Source organism: Desmodus rotundus, chromosome 12 (genome assembly GCF_022682495.2).
Source record: "Desmodus rotundus isolate HL8 chromosome 12, HLdesRot8A.1, whole genome shotgun sequence".
In the NCBI taxonomy this organism is placed as follows: Eukaryota; Metazoa; Chordata; class Mammalia; order Chiroptera; family Phyllostomidae; genus Desmodus; species Desmodus rotundus.
Window position 1 is genome coordinate 75,524,164 of NC_071398.1, and position 19,144 is coordinate 75,543,307.

Genomic DNA, 19,144 nt, shown 5'->3' on the forward strand with positions numbered 1-19,144 from the left:
AGAAAGCAGCTGGCAGTGGGGTTGCTCCCCAGGTTCCTGGAGGCCCTTCTGGAAGTCTGGACAGGTACAGTAGCTCCATCTGCCATGCTAAAGGGTCCAAGCACCATTAGCCCACATTTGCTGGGGGCTGGGGTGGAGAGCAGGTGTTAACCATGGCAAAACAGCTGCCTGAGCCCGTATGAACCATGAGAGCTGTTTGGTGCAGAGATTTAGGGCTGGGTGGAATTTGGGTGGGTGGGAAAATTGCGCCATGAGCATGTGATGCCCTGTCTCTGCCCAGTCACAGTTGCTCTCTCTCCTTGGACTGGCCTGATGGCAGAATGGGGCCAGGTTTCTCCCAGGGGGAGATATGAGGAAGGGAAAAAAAGATGGGATGTTTGTGGAGAGAAGAGAGTGGGCAGGGAAGGAGGCAGAAGCAGAGCCCCAGGCAGAAAGGAGGGGCACTCAGCAGGCTTTTTAAGAGCGAAGGATGAGGGAGGAGGGCAGAATGGGTGAGCCTCTGGGCACCACTTCAAGGGAGTGTTGCATGATGGAGGCTGAGAGCACAGGAAGGACCTGGCTGCCTTCACCTATACAGTTCCCATAGAGTGGACCAACTGCCTGCATGATCTGCCAGCTGTCACCATGCCACCAGGGACTGGCCAATCCCAAAGGTTGCTGCTCTGGGTGGGGAGCTCAGGTGTACCCCCATCCCTTGCTAGCCAGCATAGGTAGCAGGACTATGAGGTGTCAGGAAGACTGGGTTTGAGGCAGTGCCTGCCTGTGTGGATTGGCACTCTTCCACATACATTGTTCTCTTACACATACATGGCCCTGAGGATGATGCCTTCTTAAATTTTGTGCCTAAGGTGCTTCTCTTGCCTTATCTTCTCCCTGGCCCTATTGGGTATAGGTAGAGGGGATAAAATCTTTGATGGGCCAAGGGCTTGATGCACATAACTGGAGAGAAAGAAACTAAGGAGAGAAGAGAGAGTGAGCTCAGTGAAATAGCCTGTAGGAACTCTGGTTTTCAGGCAAAGACACCTTCCCAGAGAGTTGAAGGAAGGCCACATAAGACAGAAACAAAGTCAGGATTGTGCTTTATGGAGAGGGGAGAGCTGGACACTCATTCATTCCTTCACTAATTCACCAAACATTTGCTGGCTTCCCATCTTGTGCACACTAATGCTTTAAACATTTATAGAGCATCTTGCATGTATAAGCCCTGTGAGGGCAGGAGTTCAGAGTGGTGATGACAGTGATCATGATACTAACAATAAAAGTAATGGTCACTGTTGATCTGTAACCCACATGGGAAAGAATTCTGGAAACAAGTACAAGACTGTTTTTTCAAAGGGCTTGGGAGAAGGATCCGTCCAAACAAAGACACAGCAAGTGATGGATGCTGAACAAGCAGACTTGCTAACAAACAGCAGCTTCTTCCAGCAGTGGTGAGGGAGACAGGAACATGTGTGCACAAAGTTTTCCAATATTGTAAGAAAAAGCCTGGGTTTTTCCCCATCATGTGAATCCTGTCTATAGTTACTATCATCATAGTAAGATGAAGATACAAAGATGAAGGACACAGAACTGTTTAGTAGATGCTCATTTAAATAAAAATGTAGAAGGTCCTATTTCTTAGCCAAATCTAAAATAAAAATCTGGAAATGAAAGAAATCCAATATGTGAAATCTGCCCAGTTCAGGAAAAGAGACATGTTCCATTTTTTATTGTTTGCATCTAAATTGTATAGGCACATACAAGATAAGGATGAGTATCAATGATATCTTACAATTGAGTTTTCCAATGAATGGAATGGACCACAGTGCAGGTTGGGTCCTTGACTACCCAAGATGGGCACAGAGAGCAGCCATGAAGTTCCTAGCTGCCCTCTTTCTCACTTAACTGCAGGCCTAGGCTGCTTTTCATTCCTCAACCCAGCTATGGAGTTCTTTCCTCTCTTCTTACTCTGTAGGTGATGTGACCCCATAGAACCCAGGTCCCTAGAGGAGACAAAGCCACGTCACTCCTGCTGAAAAAGAGTTTGCATTAAGCTCTAAATTGGAGAGAAAAATAGCCTTTCATAAAGTCTTGAGACTGTGTGGAGCTCACAGGCAGTCCTGTGGCCAGTGGCACAGTGGTAGGCCGGGTGTTGTAGCATCCTTCCTCAGTGTCCGTAAGGTCTTTCCCTGGAGAACTTTGAAAGTCCTATTCTCCCTCAGAGATGACCCTTATTATGCCCCTGCCTATCATTGTCCTCTAGGGATGGAAGTTGTTTCCTGCTTTGAGAACTTCTGGGCTGGCTATCCTGAAAGCATCTGGGCTAAAGGGCATGGGTCTCCTTTGAAAGCCCTACTTTCCCCATGTTCTTTATGCAGATTTTCTTTTATTTCAGTTTTCTTAGTAATTGTTCATTTTGAAAAATTCCAGTCCATTTTCTTCTAAACTGAGGCAAAAGGGTATTTTCAGCTGTGCAAATAGAACTGATGGTGGGGGAAAACTCTGGGAGAAAGCAAAGTGCCTGAGAGGCCAGGCCAGTGGTATGTGTGTATATGTGTGTGTGTGTATGTGTATGTGTGTGTTTGTTAAAATAGGACTTGTCAAACATGCTCAAAAGGAGTCATGGCAGCTTTGTTAGAAATAAACGATACAGATTTACTCAAGAGTCTTAGAGTTTGCAAATACAAACACAGGTAGGCGAAAACCCAGAAGTGTTCCAAAGATTTAAAAAGTTGGGTTCTTATAGTAAAATGTGCATTGTTGAGAATAGTCAGTCCTTCATTCTCAGCTATAGGATTGGTCCAGGATGGGTATTGACTAGATCAGTTGGTCTGGATGATGGATGCCAGGTGGTCTGGATATGTGATTCCTTTAGGAGGTAATTAGAGGGTTATCTGGAGGTTTGATATATGTCCAGGCATTAATGCAGGACTGGAGAGTTCAAAAGTTTAAGTTCCAAGGTTGTTAAAACAAGAATAGAATGTTTACCTCCTGTTTCAGCCTACTTCATTTCTGTAATTGAGCAGCTTGACTGTAGTGACTCCATTTCACTCTTTCACTCTATTTCTCAGACTTCTCTGTTGAAGAAACTGTTTTTCTTTTTTAAATTTCCAATCCTTTGAGAAGCTATATCTTTTTAGAATACAATAAAAGCAAACTACTAAGAAAATGAGGTTAAAAGGGGCTTACAAAATACAAGTCCTAATTTTTTATGATTATATTAAACAAAATTGTTCTGTTGGATTGCTGTAAAAGTTACTAAGTTTGTTTTTTCAGTTATACTACTTATTTCATCCTGGACTGGTAAACACAAATCACAGATAGCCCCAGTCCTTGGACCAGGTATTGAGTGTAGCTGATGTAGAGGCAGGGAGGGGGAAGCTGCCTCAGGCAGGAGGCAGTCTTTGGGAATGACTGGAAGGGCTGATTCCTTCCTGGTCCCCATCATCAGTGTTTCCTTCATGAGTTGTCCTGTCTATGCTTTGACTCTTTACAATGGGCAACTTTTTTATAGAAGGTGTAGCAAGCGCTTGGGCTCTGCTGGTGCTTTCTGATTGACCAGTGAGGACCCTGCACTTTTGGATGACCTGGCATGTACGACTCAGTCATCCTAGCAGAGTAAAACAGGCAGAGGGGATTGGAACCTTGTGTATTCTGGATGTGGACTGAACTGGTGATGAGAAAGATGGGGAGGAAGAGGAAGAGGATGGGAAGGGGTTAGGGTAGAAGAAGGGGAGGAAGGAAAGGAAGTAAAAGAGGAGTGAGAAAAAATGCTAGCATGGGCTATCTTACTAGTTCTCCTGGACTCTGTGTATTATCCACTGTCTTTACTCAGAGCAGAACCACAGGCTATTACATTTCCAAAGGCAAGTGGATGAATGTAGTTCATACTTCAATGAAATACGTATTTTGGAGGTAGACCAAGCTTTTAAAACTTTAAAGTGCATACAGATTGCCTGGAGATCTTATTGAAATGCAGATTCTGATTTAGCAGGTCTGGGGTTAGATCTGAGCGTCTGCATTTTTAATAAGTTCAAAGGAAAATGCTAGATGTTTGCATCTCTTTTTGTTACCAGACAGGGGACTTGGCCATGAGTAGGTCTGTCTTAGGGCCAGCTGATAGGGTGAGGATTCTTGACTTCATGTAGAAAAGATTTCACAAAATGAGTCCAGGTGACTATGAGGGTACATTTATTAAAGCTGGGGACAGTAAAAAAAAGGAAGGGCTTAGCATAGAAGAAGCAACAGGAAAGCCTACACTGCTCTGCCTTAGTTCACTGGAAAATCTGACGTAAGGGGGTCTTGGGGACAGGTTCAGAGGATTAGTTTGGGATGAACTGCTGCTGCCCATTGCTTCCCTGATGTCAAGTCTCAAAGGTCCCTTATAGTTTAGGAGATGCATGCCTGTGGGGGAAGGAAATGGCACAGGCTCCTCAGAGGGAGAGTGCACCCACTGGGTCCTTTGACTTGAAACTTTTCTCTCTCTCATGCTCGTAGGAATCTTAGGGGAAGTCTTAGGGGAGGGTTTCAGCAGAATATTATCAGTTTTCCAGGTGTGCTCTTTCAGAGTTGTTAGTCATTGCAGCTGGTCCTGGCCTTGCCCACCTGGATTTGCTGCTTTTCTGGGCCTGGGGCTGAAATACAACTAAGATTTAGATGTTATCTCTATAGGGAGTGACCTTCTGTATTTGGTTGTAAATTGCTCAGCCATTTTGTTCAGCTGTCTGTTTCCCTGTTTCACTTGTTCTGGTTTACTGGCCTGCCTCACTTTTATTTCAGGACTTCTCTGAAAGTGCCAACTTCTTAGGAGAGGTGGGTGGATTTGGCGCAATCCAGGATCTGTGACTAGGATTCACTTTGTGATTCCTGAGCCAGAGTCTGAAATGCTGGGGCCAGGGCCTCATAGGAGTGAGTGTAACTTATCATTCATTGACCACTTAGGCATCAAGGGATATGGATGCCTTGAACAACTAAACCAAACTATCATGCACTGCAAATGACTGACATTGGTGAACAATATGAAACAAAGAGATCCTACAATATTAACAAAATAGATTCTACAGCCATGTACCTCATTTTAAATATGTAAGGGGTGAGTTTTCTGATGTACTCCTCAAAATGGGGGCTTTAGATAAGCCTCATTTCCATCAACTTTGGAAACCTGGAAGGGGTCTGAACAGAAATGGGTTGCATGTGAAGACAGCATTCTTGGTGCTAACACTTGGTCTCACTGAACCTCTGAGAGTCCCCTCAGGTCTGACCTCAGCAGCAGCGTCAAAGTTGTAATGCTTTACAGAAGTGCCTGGGTCAGCCCTCTCGGATACTCACATGATAATCTCTCCTTTCAGGGAAGGTACTCTGACCTTGCACTTGTGTGACAATACCATATTTGTGGCTGCTGTGTCTAGTTCACTGCTTGAACCTGATGTGTGCTTGGGATTGACCTTTTTCCCACACCTTTGCCAAGTCTTCTGCTAAGAAGGGAACTCAGATTTCATTCAGGTGCTCCTTGAGTTTCCTCAGAATCCTGACTAGGACAAAGGGCTCAAGGGCTCCCTGACTGCTGGGCTTGGGAACTGAAGGACCCACAGAATGGGCTGGGGCTCCGCTGGCCTCTTGGGGAGCACTGGAAGTGGCAGGTGTGAATGTGTGCTGGGGGGATGTCATCACTAGTAGAGGACCTCCTTGTAGTCTCCGAGGGGATCTTTGTGGGTCCTGCTTCTTATATTCAGTCTCTTGGCTGGAACCTCACCAAGCTGCAAGCATTTCACTTCAGCTCAGGTGACAGAAATGACCTGTGGGAGAATTGAGTTGAGATGAGGAAGCAGATGTAAACCAGAAAATGAAAAACGGGCAGGGGTCCAACTCACCGTTTCCCTCAAGGTTGACTCCATAGGGCTGGCTGTGGGGAGGAGGGAAAGCACACTCAGGTCAGGGCATTTGTGCCCACCAGCATGTCTCCTCTCTCCTCCTTGTAGCTGTCTCCCTGTGGAGAGCATGAACCAGCCCAGGGAGCACTGTTCCCCCTCTGACTCCTCAGGACCCCAACTCTCAATATGCGAACAAGTGGACCTGGGAGTCAGGAGACCCAGGTCTACATCCAGTTCAACCACGCAGCAGTTGTGTGACCTGAAGCCAGTCACATGGCCTCTGAATTGCAGCTTCCTCAACCCAAAAGGGCTGGTGGTGATAATAGTGACTACCTCACAAGGATTATAGTGAGACTCAAGAGTGATAAACTTGTCAAAGATACTTGAAAAAAAACTACATTAAATACTTACTGTGTACCATGCAGTCTTTTAAGTGTGAGGATTATATTTATCATATTAATCTCACATCAGTCCTGCAAACTGGAGATTACCGATTCTTTTTATGTAGGGATGAGAAAACTGAAGCTTGGCAAGGTTATTAACTCTACAGCACTTTTGTAAGAAATGGGGCTGCACAAATGCTGAATCTTTGCAAATGTGGAAATTCTCTGTGATAAAAGATCCAGTGTCTCCTTTCCTATGTGTCTTGGAACAGAGTGACCCTCCTTACTCTGTGTTTCAGATTCCTTCATCTACACACCAGAGAAAGCAGCCGAGAGTGTGAGTTGGGAGCAGATTGCCCCACCCCAAATCATGCCTTCATCTTTGCTGCCCTGATAGGAGTAAAACAGTCACATTTCCTTACTTTGCCAATGAAAGTTATATAGTCTGAGGTTGGTTTCTTCTTTCCTTTCTTCACTGTAACTCTTCTCAGGAAGGACCTGTGTCCATCTGTCCTTTCCAATCTGCCATTGCAATACTTTGGAAAGTAACCAGTTGTAACCTGGGGGAACTACCCCTGAGTCAAGAGATTCCTAGGCTGTTCACTTCCTCTAGTGTCTCTTGTGGAAGGGAGCAGAATCCCTAGGCTGATTCAGACCCATTTTCAGATGAAGAATGGAAATCTCAGAGCAGGTGAGACATAAAAAATCTCCCTGTTTCTGAACACTTACTACATACCAGCTGATCTTTAAGGTTTCTAGAACTCAGGTTCTATCCCTACTAATTTATAATAGCCTTGCAAAGTAAGCATTACCTCCACTTTATGGATTAGGTTCAGGGAGATTAAATAACTTGCCCAGTCACACAGTGAGTACATAGAGTCAGGTTCTGAACTCAGTTCTGACTGACTCCGAAACCCACAGTCTTCCTTCTCTCTGCTGGAGAGAGGACTAGTCCATCCATGTCCTACCATTATAACTATAGCAGCTTGGCTGGAGCCCGTGGTCTTCTTGACTTCCTCTTATAGTTGAGAATGTTCTGTTTTGACTTAGACTCTAGGGTAAAAACAGACTGCATCATTCTTTTCTTTGTTCTTCCACAGTGCTCAAGAAAAGGGCAAAAATTCCCTTGTTAGGATGATAACAGTGGTGATGGAGATGATGTTGAGGTGGTGATTATGGTGATCACAGTGGAGTTTATGGTGGTGATGGTGAAGGAGGAGATGATGGTGGTGAAGGAGGAGATGGTAGTGGTTAAAGTAGTGGTGGTGGTGATAATGGTAATTATGGTCATGGTAAATGATAATGATAGTGTTAGTGGTAGGAACACCTGACCCTAAGCCCCAAACTTCCTTTTTTTACATTAACAAACATGTCAAGTTCATGTTGGCCCAAGACCACTCACCTTCACTCTGCTTTGAGGTTTTACATGCCACAGAGTAAATGATACCTTCATCTTTTTCATTCTGGTAATGAACTGAAAGAAGGAATGAGGCTGAAATAGGACCTGCCTGACTATCCTGCCTCAAGATAGAAGTAAATGTCCCAGAGCTACTTATAGAGGGAAGCCAGTCAGAGGCTCAGTCATGGCAGTAAGAGGTGGTCATTAATTTGGGATATCCATCTTGGCAGAAGGGGCCTGGCCCTTGTGGCAGATTCTAGCAACTACCCCAGCCCCATACTGTTTAAACTAGAGGTTGGCAAACTTTTTCTGTAAAAAAGATAGTAAATATTTTAGGCTTTGTGGGCCATAGTCTCTGTTGCAACCACCTGGCTCTGTAGTGTGAAACCAGCCAGACACAAAACATAAACAACTTTCTGTACAAAAGTGTATGCTGGTATGTTTGGCCCATGGCCATAGTTTGCTAAACCTTAGTCTTAGTCTTAGTTCCCTTTCTGCTTTCCTCTCCCAATCCAACTCCACAGTACTCACCTCTCAAGAGCCACCCACTTCCTTCCCCAGATGACTGATTCCTGAAACTCTGGCTACAGGGCTTCCTTCACCTCCCTCCCCTTAAGAGACCTTTTCCTGACTTCATGGGCAGGTCATGGTCCTGTTGGAAGTCCTTACCATTGGCATACAATGTGTGCTGCTCCCCACCTGGGGCTAGGGGCAGATTCAGGGGTAAAGGGCCCCTAGGAAATACAAAGGCATAATTCACTGAGTACCTTCAGAGAGTAGGCTGGACAGTGGAGACAGACAGGCTAACAGAGTAAAGTGTCAGTGACGGCTGCTGGGGAGCTAAGGATGGTTTGTTTATGAGGGTTAATTCACAGGTCTGTACATGGGTAATTTTTAAGAGATGTTTCCTTTGAAAAATACCCTAGAGGGTAGGATGGCTTTATAGGAATCACAAATGGGAAGAAGGAGTGTCAGAAATGATGGGGTATACCCTTGTATGGAAAGGGCCCAGACCCACTAGTCAGGCTGCTTCTCAGAAGGAGGAAAAGCTAATAAATTTGACTATACAATATGTGCCAGACACTGGGTTGGAGTGTTCAAATTCATGCAGAATTCCTAACCAGTGACCAGTACATGGCTGTCTGTCTAAAAAAGCCTCTTCTACTTCTTTAGTGTCTGTTATTCTTCACAACCATCTTGCAAAGGTTGGTACTATTATCTCCATTTTATAGATGACGTGACTGAGGCTTGTAGAGGTGAATTCTCCAAATTCAAATAGTATGTGGTGGGGACAGAATTGTAATGCAGGTTTATATGCTTTTTCTCCACTAGCATGCTGCCCCTATGATAGCAGTTACTTCCAGAACTTTAAACATTAGCTCCTGGGATAGAAATTGGGTCACATGTGAATTTTAGAATTCTTGGTTCACACCTAGTGCCCAAGAAATATCTATTAACTCTAAGTGTGTAGGATTTGTGGAAATGGCTCCTCCTGAAATACCAAGAGGGCATTTATGGAGACTCAGAGAGGCCCTGATTATTAAAGATCCCTAATGATCATCTGTCAGGGTTGTTTCTGAGTCTTCAATAAAGAGCTCTGTGAATTTGATAGGAGTCTATTTTATGGGAGGTGTAACAACAGGTGGTAAAATGAACCCTTTTAAAACATGAAACCAAAACTTCTATACCTAGGTAAGTGCTACTTTGTAGTCAAATGCTCTACCACTGAGCTATACCCCCTGTAAATGCTACTCTAAAGTGGACCCCTTGCATAACCACATTCTAGTTCTAGTGATACCATCATTGGTCAAAATGTTTTAAAATTTTTTCTTCAGAGATACAGTCTGTTAAATCTCTTCAGTGGTGTCATGTTTTTTGTTGAGGAATGACTGTGCCATCTGGAAATGGTTAAGGGTCTTCCAGAGCTATGTATAGAAAATGAAGCCGTTGATCTGACCATTATAGCTATGGAATTGGACCTGAGGGTGGTTCTCTGAACAACATTCTAAAGAAGACTTTGTGTTCCTGAGATTCTGAGATACGAGGACTATCACCAGTAGTTTTATTTTCATGAGAGACCAGTTTCTACATAAAATGGAGCCCATATGCTTCATGTAGGGGTGGGGTGGGGTAGGGATGGGTGAGTAGGCAGAATCTCCACATGAAGAGGGATGTTCTTTACTACCCATGAAAGGAATCTTCCTCTTGAGGGTCTGTCACCAATAGCTGTTTCTCCACTATCTTGTATGAAGTTGGGAAGGAGCTGACTGTTCTGTGTTGCTTTACCTTTAATGCTCTGACCCAGGGGTTAGTGGACAGAAATACCAGACCAGATTGGCCATTGGAAGGAGGACTTATTATAGATGCAGGGATGGTAGAATTCATAGATCTTCAGTTCATAGTCCCATCTCTGGCTGCCTTCTCATCTAAGTCTGGACCTGCCTCACCTTTTTCTTACCACATAGATATACCTTAAAGTAAGTCTAGCCTGCATGGAATATAGACTCAAGACTAGGAGAAAGGGAAGCAAGGATGGGAGGTTGGATAGACAAATAGTGCTAAATTAAAAAGGGGAGAGGAGGTTGGAAGCTGGCCCAAGCCCTATTGGAGTGCCTGGTGAGGTAGGAGACTGGCCTAGGGCTGGGGAGAGACAGTTTCAGGTATCCTGGTTAATAGTCAGGAAGGAATACTTTGATTACATGACTGGTGCCCTGAGTAGTCTTCCTCAAGAGTAGTCTGGCCTAGCTTCTGGAGAACTCTCCACAAATTCCTTAATAGAGGGAGCTGCAATTTTCAATAAGAAAGTCTAGGTCTGAGATCTATGAGAGCAATTACTTTTGCCCTTGACAAGTGGAAAATAAGAATGTTGCCCCTGGAGTGGAGGAAGTGGGGTAAATTTGAAACTCTGTAGATGGATTTGAAGGCTTAGAAATAAACTTCATCAAATGGGTTTGGCATTGGTAGCTATTTCATTAAATATGTCTGGAAGCAACCAAGGGTTGCAGTTTTAATAAATATGTGCCCACCCAAGGTAATGCTTTGAAAACCAACTTTGATGCTTAATTATCATGCCCAAGACAGAAGGAAGAAAACGGTGTAGAATACAAAAATCAGTAGATTACCAGAAATACCATTTATCTGTTTACCATCTTTTTCTCTAAAGAATCCTCTACATTTGACTTTTAACCAATTTTTTTTTCAATGATGCTGATTGGAGGAATTAGAGAATGAGTAATAGGAGAAAGGGCTGCCTAAGGAACCTGCCTTGTTATCTGCTTAGACCAGATTGGCCCAAGGTCACAGAATTAGTAAATGGCAGTGTTGGGCCCAGGCCATTGCTCAGTCCTCTCCACCATATTTCCTTTTGATGAGTTAACGTTCACTGAACGCACACTCACCCAGTGCATGACACTAGATGTGTGTCCATGAGTATGCACACAAACATTGGAGTTCTCATTTCTTCTTTCTCCTCTACTAAGCAGACCAGAGCTCTCTGAGTTCAATGAGAGAGAGAATTGGAGGACTGGTCTGAAATCTTGTCCTGTATATGCCTCTATTCATGCCCTAGAGTGCAGTACTCTGTGTGCATCTCTGGGTAACTGTGTGTGTGTGTATGTGTGTTTCAGAAGCTGCTAAGTGTCCTTCCCTGGGTCCTGTTGTATGATATGTGACAAGAAGTTCCTCCTCCCTGAAACACCCAGAAGAAAAAACACTGGTTCTGTCAGGCTCTGGTTTTCCAAAGGCTGACCAGTGCTTGTCATAGGGACTCATCAACCAAGAAAGTCTGAAAGAGTTACTAACAAGTTTTTCTTCAGGATCTGAAATAACCCAGCAGTGTAGCAGCAGTAACCAACACACCAAGCAGACTTGCAGGCAGCCAAGGAACCAGCCTGTTGCTGATGGTCAGGAAGAACAAGACATGAGGTCCTGGGGGATGAGTAGGGGTAACCATGAATGTTGAGGATGAAATTCAGAAATGCACTCTGAATAGGCACAAAAGAGGCAGAATGGCTGGCATTAGGGGTAGCCACATGCCCTTCCTTGAACAAGTCTTGTAGATGAGAATTAGGGATGACTCAGAGGACGCCAGTGTGGAAGGATAATACCATGGAGGACCATGAACCCTTTCCCCATTGTGCTCCTCATTCTCCCTGAATCTGTTGTTTCCATCCACATTCCCCTGGATTCAGTGGACAGATACTCCAAGCACAGTTCATGCTCAGGCATGCAGTGCCTGCTATAGGCCCAACACTGTGAGTAGTAAGGTCTGACCCTGGCCAGAGTGTGTGGCTCAGAGACTGGTGTGAGACAAAGTGTATGATCCTGGGAGAGTGTCTCAGGCTGGCTTGTCTCTCTAGAGACCCTGCTCTCAGTCCACAGGTATAGTTCCCTGCATCCTGCTCTGATGTCACCAGAAAGAAGAGGGAGGCAGCTCCACTGTGGAGGGCTGAGCAGTTCCCCAGAATCTCCTCATCAAAGTAGAATTAGCACAGGATGGGAGGGGAGCTCCTCTGGGCCTCACAGAGAAGCTTCACTACATCCCCCACAGTAAGGCCACAGGGCCCAGGGTGCAGGGTGAGCAGAGGACAGGACACAGGAACTAGAGAAGCTCCCAGGGTGGGAGGTCAGCTGGAATACTTAGAGCTCCTAGCTCCTTCTCCTTTAGTGATCCCTTGTGGAAGAAGGCCTTGAGAAATGAATTGTTCTCACACATGAGTCTGGTGAAAGGAAGGGCAAGAAGGGAAGAGTTGTTCATCTTGACATGACTGGCAAGCTGGCATTCAGGCTTATCTTGGAGGCACGCCGCCAAGAACTGAACAATCTTGCTTGTTCCTTGCAATTTGCTAGAGGCATGGAATGGCCTTGGTTATGTATACACTTGAGCCTAAACTTGCTGGGAGTGTACGTGTTTGATAACAGTTGCTTTTTGCTTTGAATGCATTGCTATCCACTCTCATTCTTCTCCTGCTCAATAAATATGATGAGAAAATCAAGCTTGGGGCTCTTCAGCCTGATGCTGCTGAGTCCTCTGCTTCACATCTTGTCATCCAGATCAGCGATCGGTCTTTGTTCACCACTGTTCACACTGCAACAATCCCTCCCACACTACCATTGGGCTCCACTACCCAATATCCAGACCTCTCAGGAATATGTCCATCCTGCCCCTACTTATACCACACCCTAATCTCCATCTGGGGGCTCTGTTTCTGGACCCTGCCACTCTCAAAGTCTGCCTTGCACGAGTAGAGCCCACAGTCTCCTTCTCTGGATGCTGGGGTATGGAGCACAGGGTGGAGACCCTTGTTCTGCAAGGCACAGTCCTCCTTATAGGAGGAGAAGTGGATGGCCTCTGGGAGTCAGGCCTCTCAGGTCAGGAGGCTCCCCTCACTGGGTTTGGGAGAGGGGATGGCACTCAGAACAGGAGGCAAGAACAGCTCTGGGTAGAGGTGGGCCCAGGGCTCAGGAGGGGCGTCCTAGACAGTGACTCCCAAGGACACCAAGGGAGACACTGTCATTGTCCGCCAGGACCTGGCTTCACATTCTGCATCCTGGCTCTGAGACACACAGCCCAAGCCTCTGGAATCCCAGGGCCACAATGTCTTAGAGGTCATCTAGTCCCCAGAGGGTAAGGGTCTGTCTCAGGTCTCAAGGGGGGTGAGTGGCAGAGGTAGTTTATGGCTCTTCCCCTCCCCTGCCTCCCACAGTCATGTCTTGCCTCTTTCCCCTGGCTCCAGATGTGTCCTACGTGTGGGGGTGGGGCAGTGACAGGGCATGTGGACAGCATCATGGACATGGCAGGGACCTATGGATTGGCCCTGCATCAGGAGCAGCCAGGGGTAAGAGTGCTGCCCTGAGAACTGCTGACCTCTAGAGACCAGATCTCAGAGCAGCACCTTAGTCTCCTCCAATCCTCTCCCACCCCCACCCCAAGCTGGTGACTCACCTTGAACTTGAGCCATGGCTATCCATGAGGTTTGTCTACCCACATTTAGGATGTACATCACCTCCCTAGTGCAGCCATTCTGGCAAAAGCTCCTCATTGTCTCTGTCCCCATGGTCAGAGGCTGGTTGTCCTTAGAGAAATGGAGAAAGTTTCCATTATTGTAGAACTTCACTCAGGACAGGACTGGGTTCTTCTTTCCCTGGCATCGCAGAGTCAGGGTGTCTCCTTCAAACATGGGTTTGGCCAAACGTGGAGGAACAGCTGGATTGTGAGACACAAGAATAGGGTCACCCTGGAGCTGCAGGTTCCATCGGCCCATTTTCTCACTCTTTCTACCAGCCTAGGGTCCCCCCCCCGCTGATGGAGGCCCCCAGATGGCTCTCACTGCCCCTCAGTCCTTTATTCCAGGTTAGAACAGGGAGGGACCTTGATTTCTTCCATTCCCTCTCCCTCCTTTTCCTCTTCTCTCTTTCTTCTTTCCTTCTTCTCTTTAGTCTTCTCTCTCCCCTCTCCTTTCCTCTTCTCCCTGAAGCTTCTCTCTGGCCTCCATCCCTCCCATACTCCTTGTCTCCTTTTATATTGTACTTTTCTATACCACTTAACCAAGCTTGGATCAAGTTGGAATTTTTCCATTCATTGCTCTGCCTTCTTGTGACCCAGTGCTCACTCCCCTAGATTGGATTCTTAGGCCCTGGCTACCACAGTGCAACTCCTTGTACAGCCTCCAGAGATGTGCTGGAGGGGTGTTTGTTGGAAGTGCCACAGCCTGGGCTCGCTCCCTTTTGCTTCCCTTGTCAGGCTTCTCCAGGCCTAGCTTCCATTTCTACCCCCTGCTTCAGAGGTTTCATTTTCACCACAGTCATAAAAGGGATCTATAATTTATGTTCTCATTCCTAAAATGCAATTTTTGGCCCTGAAATGGATGAGAGAATCACTCCTGGGGACCCTGCATCATCTGCCAGGCAGCTCTAGGCTGGCCATGGACAAACCAGACAATTACCAGTCCCAGATGGCCTCAGGAGCCAGGATGAATGAGCATAATGATGACTAATCAGTAGGGAACCCTTTCATATTGTCTCATAGGAAAGCCCCAGGATATCCTGCCTTTGCCTGGATCTCCTTATATCTTTAGGATCTACTCCCTTCACCCTGGAAGTAGTGATGCGGTGATGCTCACAGGGTAACTTAATGATGAGACTTGCTTCCACGACTGCTCTTTCTAGTAGCATGAAGTGGTTTGTATTCTCTCTCCCTGGCATCACAGAAAATGTCCTTGAAGGTCAAAATGATTATAGGTCGAAGTCTTCTCTTACTTGACAGAAAACTCTATGAAAATCAATGGGACAGGATGGGTGGGAGAATAGAGCTGAGGGAGAAAGTAGGTTGATCCACAGACAACATGCCTGTTTTTCTGACCATAAAAAGGAGAGAAGGAAATTCATTGCCTTGATGAGTGAAGAATACATGAGCTCCAGAAACACTGAGAGGAGAAGACAGAGGCCAGTACTACTGGTAAAGTAATAGAATGGGAGATCAGAGCCATTCTACTGGGACTTGTTACCCTAGAATTACCCTCAGCCTGAGACCAGTGGAGTCCTGGGTTTCTCCTTCCTAGGCATTAGCTAAGACTCCTGTGGGAGAGGCCTAGTCTGATGGTGCTCTAAAGCTATTTCTGGGAGACCCAGTGGTCATGTTTTGTCCACATCCATTAAGTTTTGGCCTAGAAACAGACTGGAGATAGAAGAGGCAAAGACAAAACTCACCAGTTTTCCCAACAAGGGGAACTGCAAGAGAACAAAGTGATAGAATTAGATTAATTAAAAGAAAGAACTTTTTGACAAGGAGGCTTGTCACCTCAGGACTGGGTGTTAACATCCACTTAATTAACCAACTTACCGGCACCTAGGCACTAAATCATCTGACCACCTAACCATCCAGCCACACAGCCACCCAACCACCCAGATACCCAGCTACCCAGCCACTTAGTTACCCAACCACTTAACCACCCAGCCACCTAACTGCTCTGATGCCCAATTACCCAATATTCCAGCTGCCTAGCCACTCATTCACCCAGTCACCTAACTACCTAGTCACCTAACCACACCCAGACACTCAGCCACTTAGCCACTCAGCCACTCAGCCACTCAACTTTTATGGTGGACCCACTGCCTGGAATCTCTGCTGTATCTCAATTCAAATGTCACCTGCTCACATGTGTCTTCGTGAGATCCCCAGTCAAAAGAATTCTCCTTAGTCACTATCATCATACCCTCATTGTATTATCGGAACACTTATTACTATTTGAAATTACATTATTTATTAAATTTTCTACTTAGTATCACCTGTAGTCTAGAATATAAAGTCTGTGACAGCAGGGACTCTGCCTGTCTTGCTCATGGCCAGATGTTACCTATATCTAGGTCTGTGCTGAGAACATAGTCTGTGTTCAATAGGCATCTGTTGAATACATGCATAAACATTTTTTCTTGTATCCAGTCATGTGGGGCACAGAGCAAGAGGTAGAAGACACAGGACTAGACTCTTGCACTAATGTGACTGAGGGTCCTATCTGTACCTACAGAGGAATTCAGATAGCAAAGGCAGGGCCTGATTCTTGTGATTCACTGTCCAAAGAATTCTGGGGAATACAGTATGGAATTAACCAGATGAAGGAGGTAAGGTTTCCCTGGAGGAGTGATTATTAAAGGATGTGGAACATGGACAAGCATCTCAGATTGATGAGAGACCTACAAACAAGCCAGTGTATCACACACTGTGTTTGCATCTTGTATCAAATGAACTAATACTTTTACATGAACATTATTTGAGGAGAACAGGTGGCCTGGTAAGAGAAACCAAGCCACAGAATGATGACAGATTAGGTTAGATGGGTATAAATAGCCCAAGGACCCTAAATTGATAGGCATAGTAGATATGAAGCAGTGGAGAGTATTCTGGAATTTGGGGCAACAATGGTGTAGGGCTGAGTTCAGCCAGGACAGCCAATCCTTATGCATATACTTGAGTCCTTCATTGTTGATATGTCCTAGGTGACCTGATAAACATGGAATACAAGAATGGCCATAGTAGTGATGGGTGAACATACTCTCAGAGTAGATGTTTGGCATGTTTATTCACATGCTGTCACCCTTGTTGTCCACACTGTGGAGGACAAGGAAATAGGCTTTTCAGGTTTATAGTCTACTCAGCTCAGAGTTATCTGAGCCACAGGTCCTCAGTGTGTGCAGAATTATGAATCTTTTTCTTACCATCCTTCCACCCCTCCACCTCCCTGTAGCTCCCATCTAAACACATCTTTTTCTATGAGTTTGATGTAGTGGAGAGCATGCAAGACTTAGAATCAGATGACCTGGACTGCACTCATGATTCCATCTCTTTCTATGTGACCTTGGACAAATTGCTTAAATTCCAAGAGCATCCAATTTCTGGTTCTGGTTGTGCAATGGAAATGATAGTAGTAATTTTTCCTTACAGTGTAGTTGTGTTGTATATCAACCCATTGCCTGGAAGTATTTACTACACTACCTGAAAGGAGAAAGAAGACCCGTCCTCAAAATAACTAAGACCTTTCCTTATAGTAGTATAGTAATGCCCCTCCCTTCCTTTTCCCTCTCCACTAGAAAAAAATTTGCAGCTACAAAGAGGTCAACAAACAGTGTTGTGGGTTCTGAAGCCTTTAAGAAGAGAGAAGGCATCCAGAATGCACAGAGACACTTCAAATGAGCTTGTGCCCCCAGACCCTGGTGACTTGTTGGCCAGGGCACTGAAAGACCTTGGAGCTGTGACTGCAGAAGCACTGTCTATGATCAAGACTGCAGCCAATTGAGTATACAGAGTAGGTGATAGCTGCTCACAGCAGTACCTATAAAGAAACCCTGGGGGTTGCTGTTAGCTATAGGCTGAAGATGAGGTGACAGTGTGAGGAGGTAGCCAAGAGCTATTGTTAAACTAAGTTACAGAAGAGTCTCAGACAATGGAGGCTGCAGCTCCAAATGCAGGAGGTTGGAAAAGTTTCAGCTCCTGGCCCACTGACAAAGTGCATCAAGATCAAGCAGACCAGGACAATGAACAGAGTTGAGAAACTATTTCTTATTGTAAGATTTATAGATATTTATCTGAGAAAGATGAGACTGAGTAGGGACACATAGTACTTTTCAAACACCTGATAGGTTAAGCTTAAAGGAAAGGAGAGGCTTATTCTGAGTTACTTGATAGTACAGAAGTGGGACTAATTCATGGAAACTAGAAAAAGAAGGAAGGCAAATTTCAGCTCAACATAAAGAACCATCTCACATTGAGCTCTACCACATTGGAACAGGCTGCTTTACCAAGCTGGGGCTGCCATGTTGCTGGAGGGCAGGTGGTTATATGGAAGTGCTGTGTGTGCATATGGGGGCAGTGGGTTCCAGTACCAGGATTGAACTTAGCTAATGCATTGCTCAGAAAAAAATTAAGGTTCATTTCCTAAACTTTAAATGCATCTTTAGTGTATAGCCATGTACCAGCATTTTCAGTATCAGGGCCCCTAGCCTCTTGAATCCCTGATAGCCAGTAATTATAAGAGGCACCATTTATTGTGTGACCATGCCCTGCCAGGCATTTTAAATGAATTTTATTTTCTAGTTTTACCTAATTAGAATCCAGCTACATCCAGACTAGAGGTAGTGAAGTAGAAAGCATGGGGTTTGACATCAAATGGGCTTGAGTTTGCATCTCTGTTTTGCTCTTGTTAGCAGGGTAATTCTAGGCAAGTTTCTTAACCTTTTTAAACCTCAATGCCCTCCTAAAAAATACTTGCTCTATAAGACTCTGAATGGTTAGATGAGCTAATGTATCACTAAAAAGTAGGACTTTTGTTTTTTCCCCTGTTTCTCTGTCCACATCTGAGAGAAAATAGCAACTCTGCACTTATGGTAACTCTGTTCCTACAAATCTGATTAGGGGTCTGTATCTTAGGCTGTTTTTCTGGGGTCCTGAGTATGAAATGTGACCTAGTCATGTCTGGGTTCTCCATTATATGGTCCACTAGTCAGCCAGTCACTGACTCTATCCTTGTTCTTTTCCTTTGCTCTCTTCCATCCAGACCCTGGGTTCCAAGCTGTGAAGCTCTTGGACTTTATCTAGTCAAATCTAGGGTTTGTTCCTGTAACAAAGTAGTGGTTTGCTTTTGGGAAACTATCATCTGGAGTATATTCAGGCACTAGACAATCCTATCCCTGACGTTGGTGTGAGCATAAACTTCCCTTGTCCAAATGGCCATTCATAGAGCACACAGGGTGACACACTGATGTTGGGGAAGGAAAATCACTCAGTGGAACAGGTATTTTCTTCATAGGGGTCAAATTTCCACAAACTGTCCAGATTTAGGAATGGTTCTGTTTTTCTGGTTCAATGGAAACAAACAAACAATTTGGACCAAGTTTAAAACAAAAAATCAACTCAGAAAATGTAAAGCAAAGTGACATGTATGCCAAGACTTGTTCCTTTTAAGTGTAGCAGAATGATAGTGGCTGAGACTAACTGAGTCTTAGGGAGCCCAGGATCCCTC

General features: G+C 45.1%; 1 protein-coding gene across 1 annotated transcript; it reads right to left on the bottom strand.

Moving 5' to 3' along the window:
• Window positions 1–5,466: 5,466 nt before the first annotated feature.
• On the bottom strand, window positions 5,467–15,839 carry FCRL6 (Fc receptor like 6). Its single transcript, XM_053915897.1, is given in 11 exon segments — window positions 5,467–5,555; window positions 7,635–7,706; window positions 8,301–8,390; window positions 11,433–11,558; window positions 11,738–12,007; window positions 12,010–12,231; window positions 12,342–12,349; window positions 12,801–13,068; window positions 13,576–13,809; window positions 13,812–13,836; window positions 15,780–15,839. Coding segments are annotated over 11 exon segments (1,464 nt in total).
• Window positions 15,840–19,144: the final 3,305 nt, after the last annotated feature.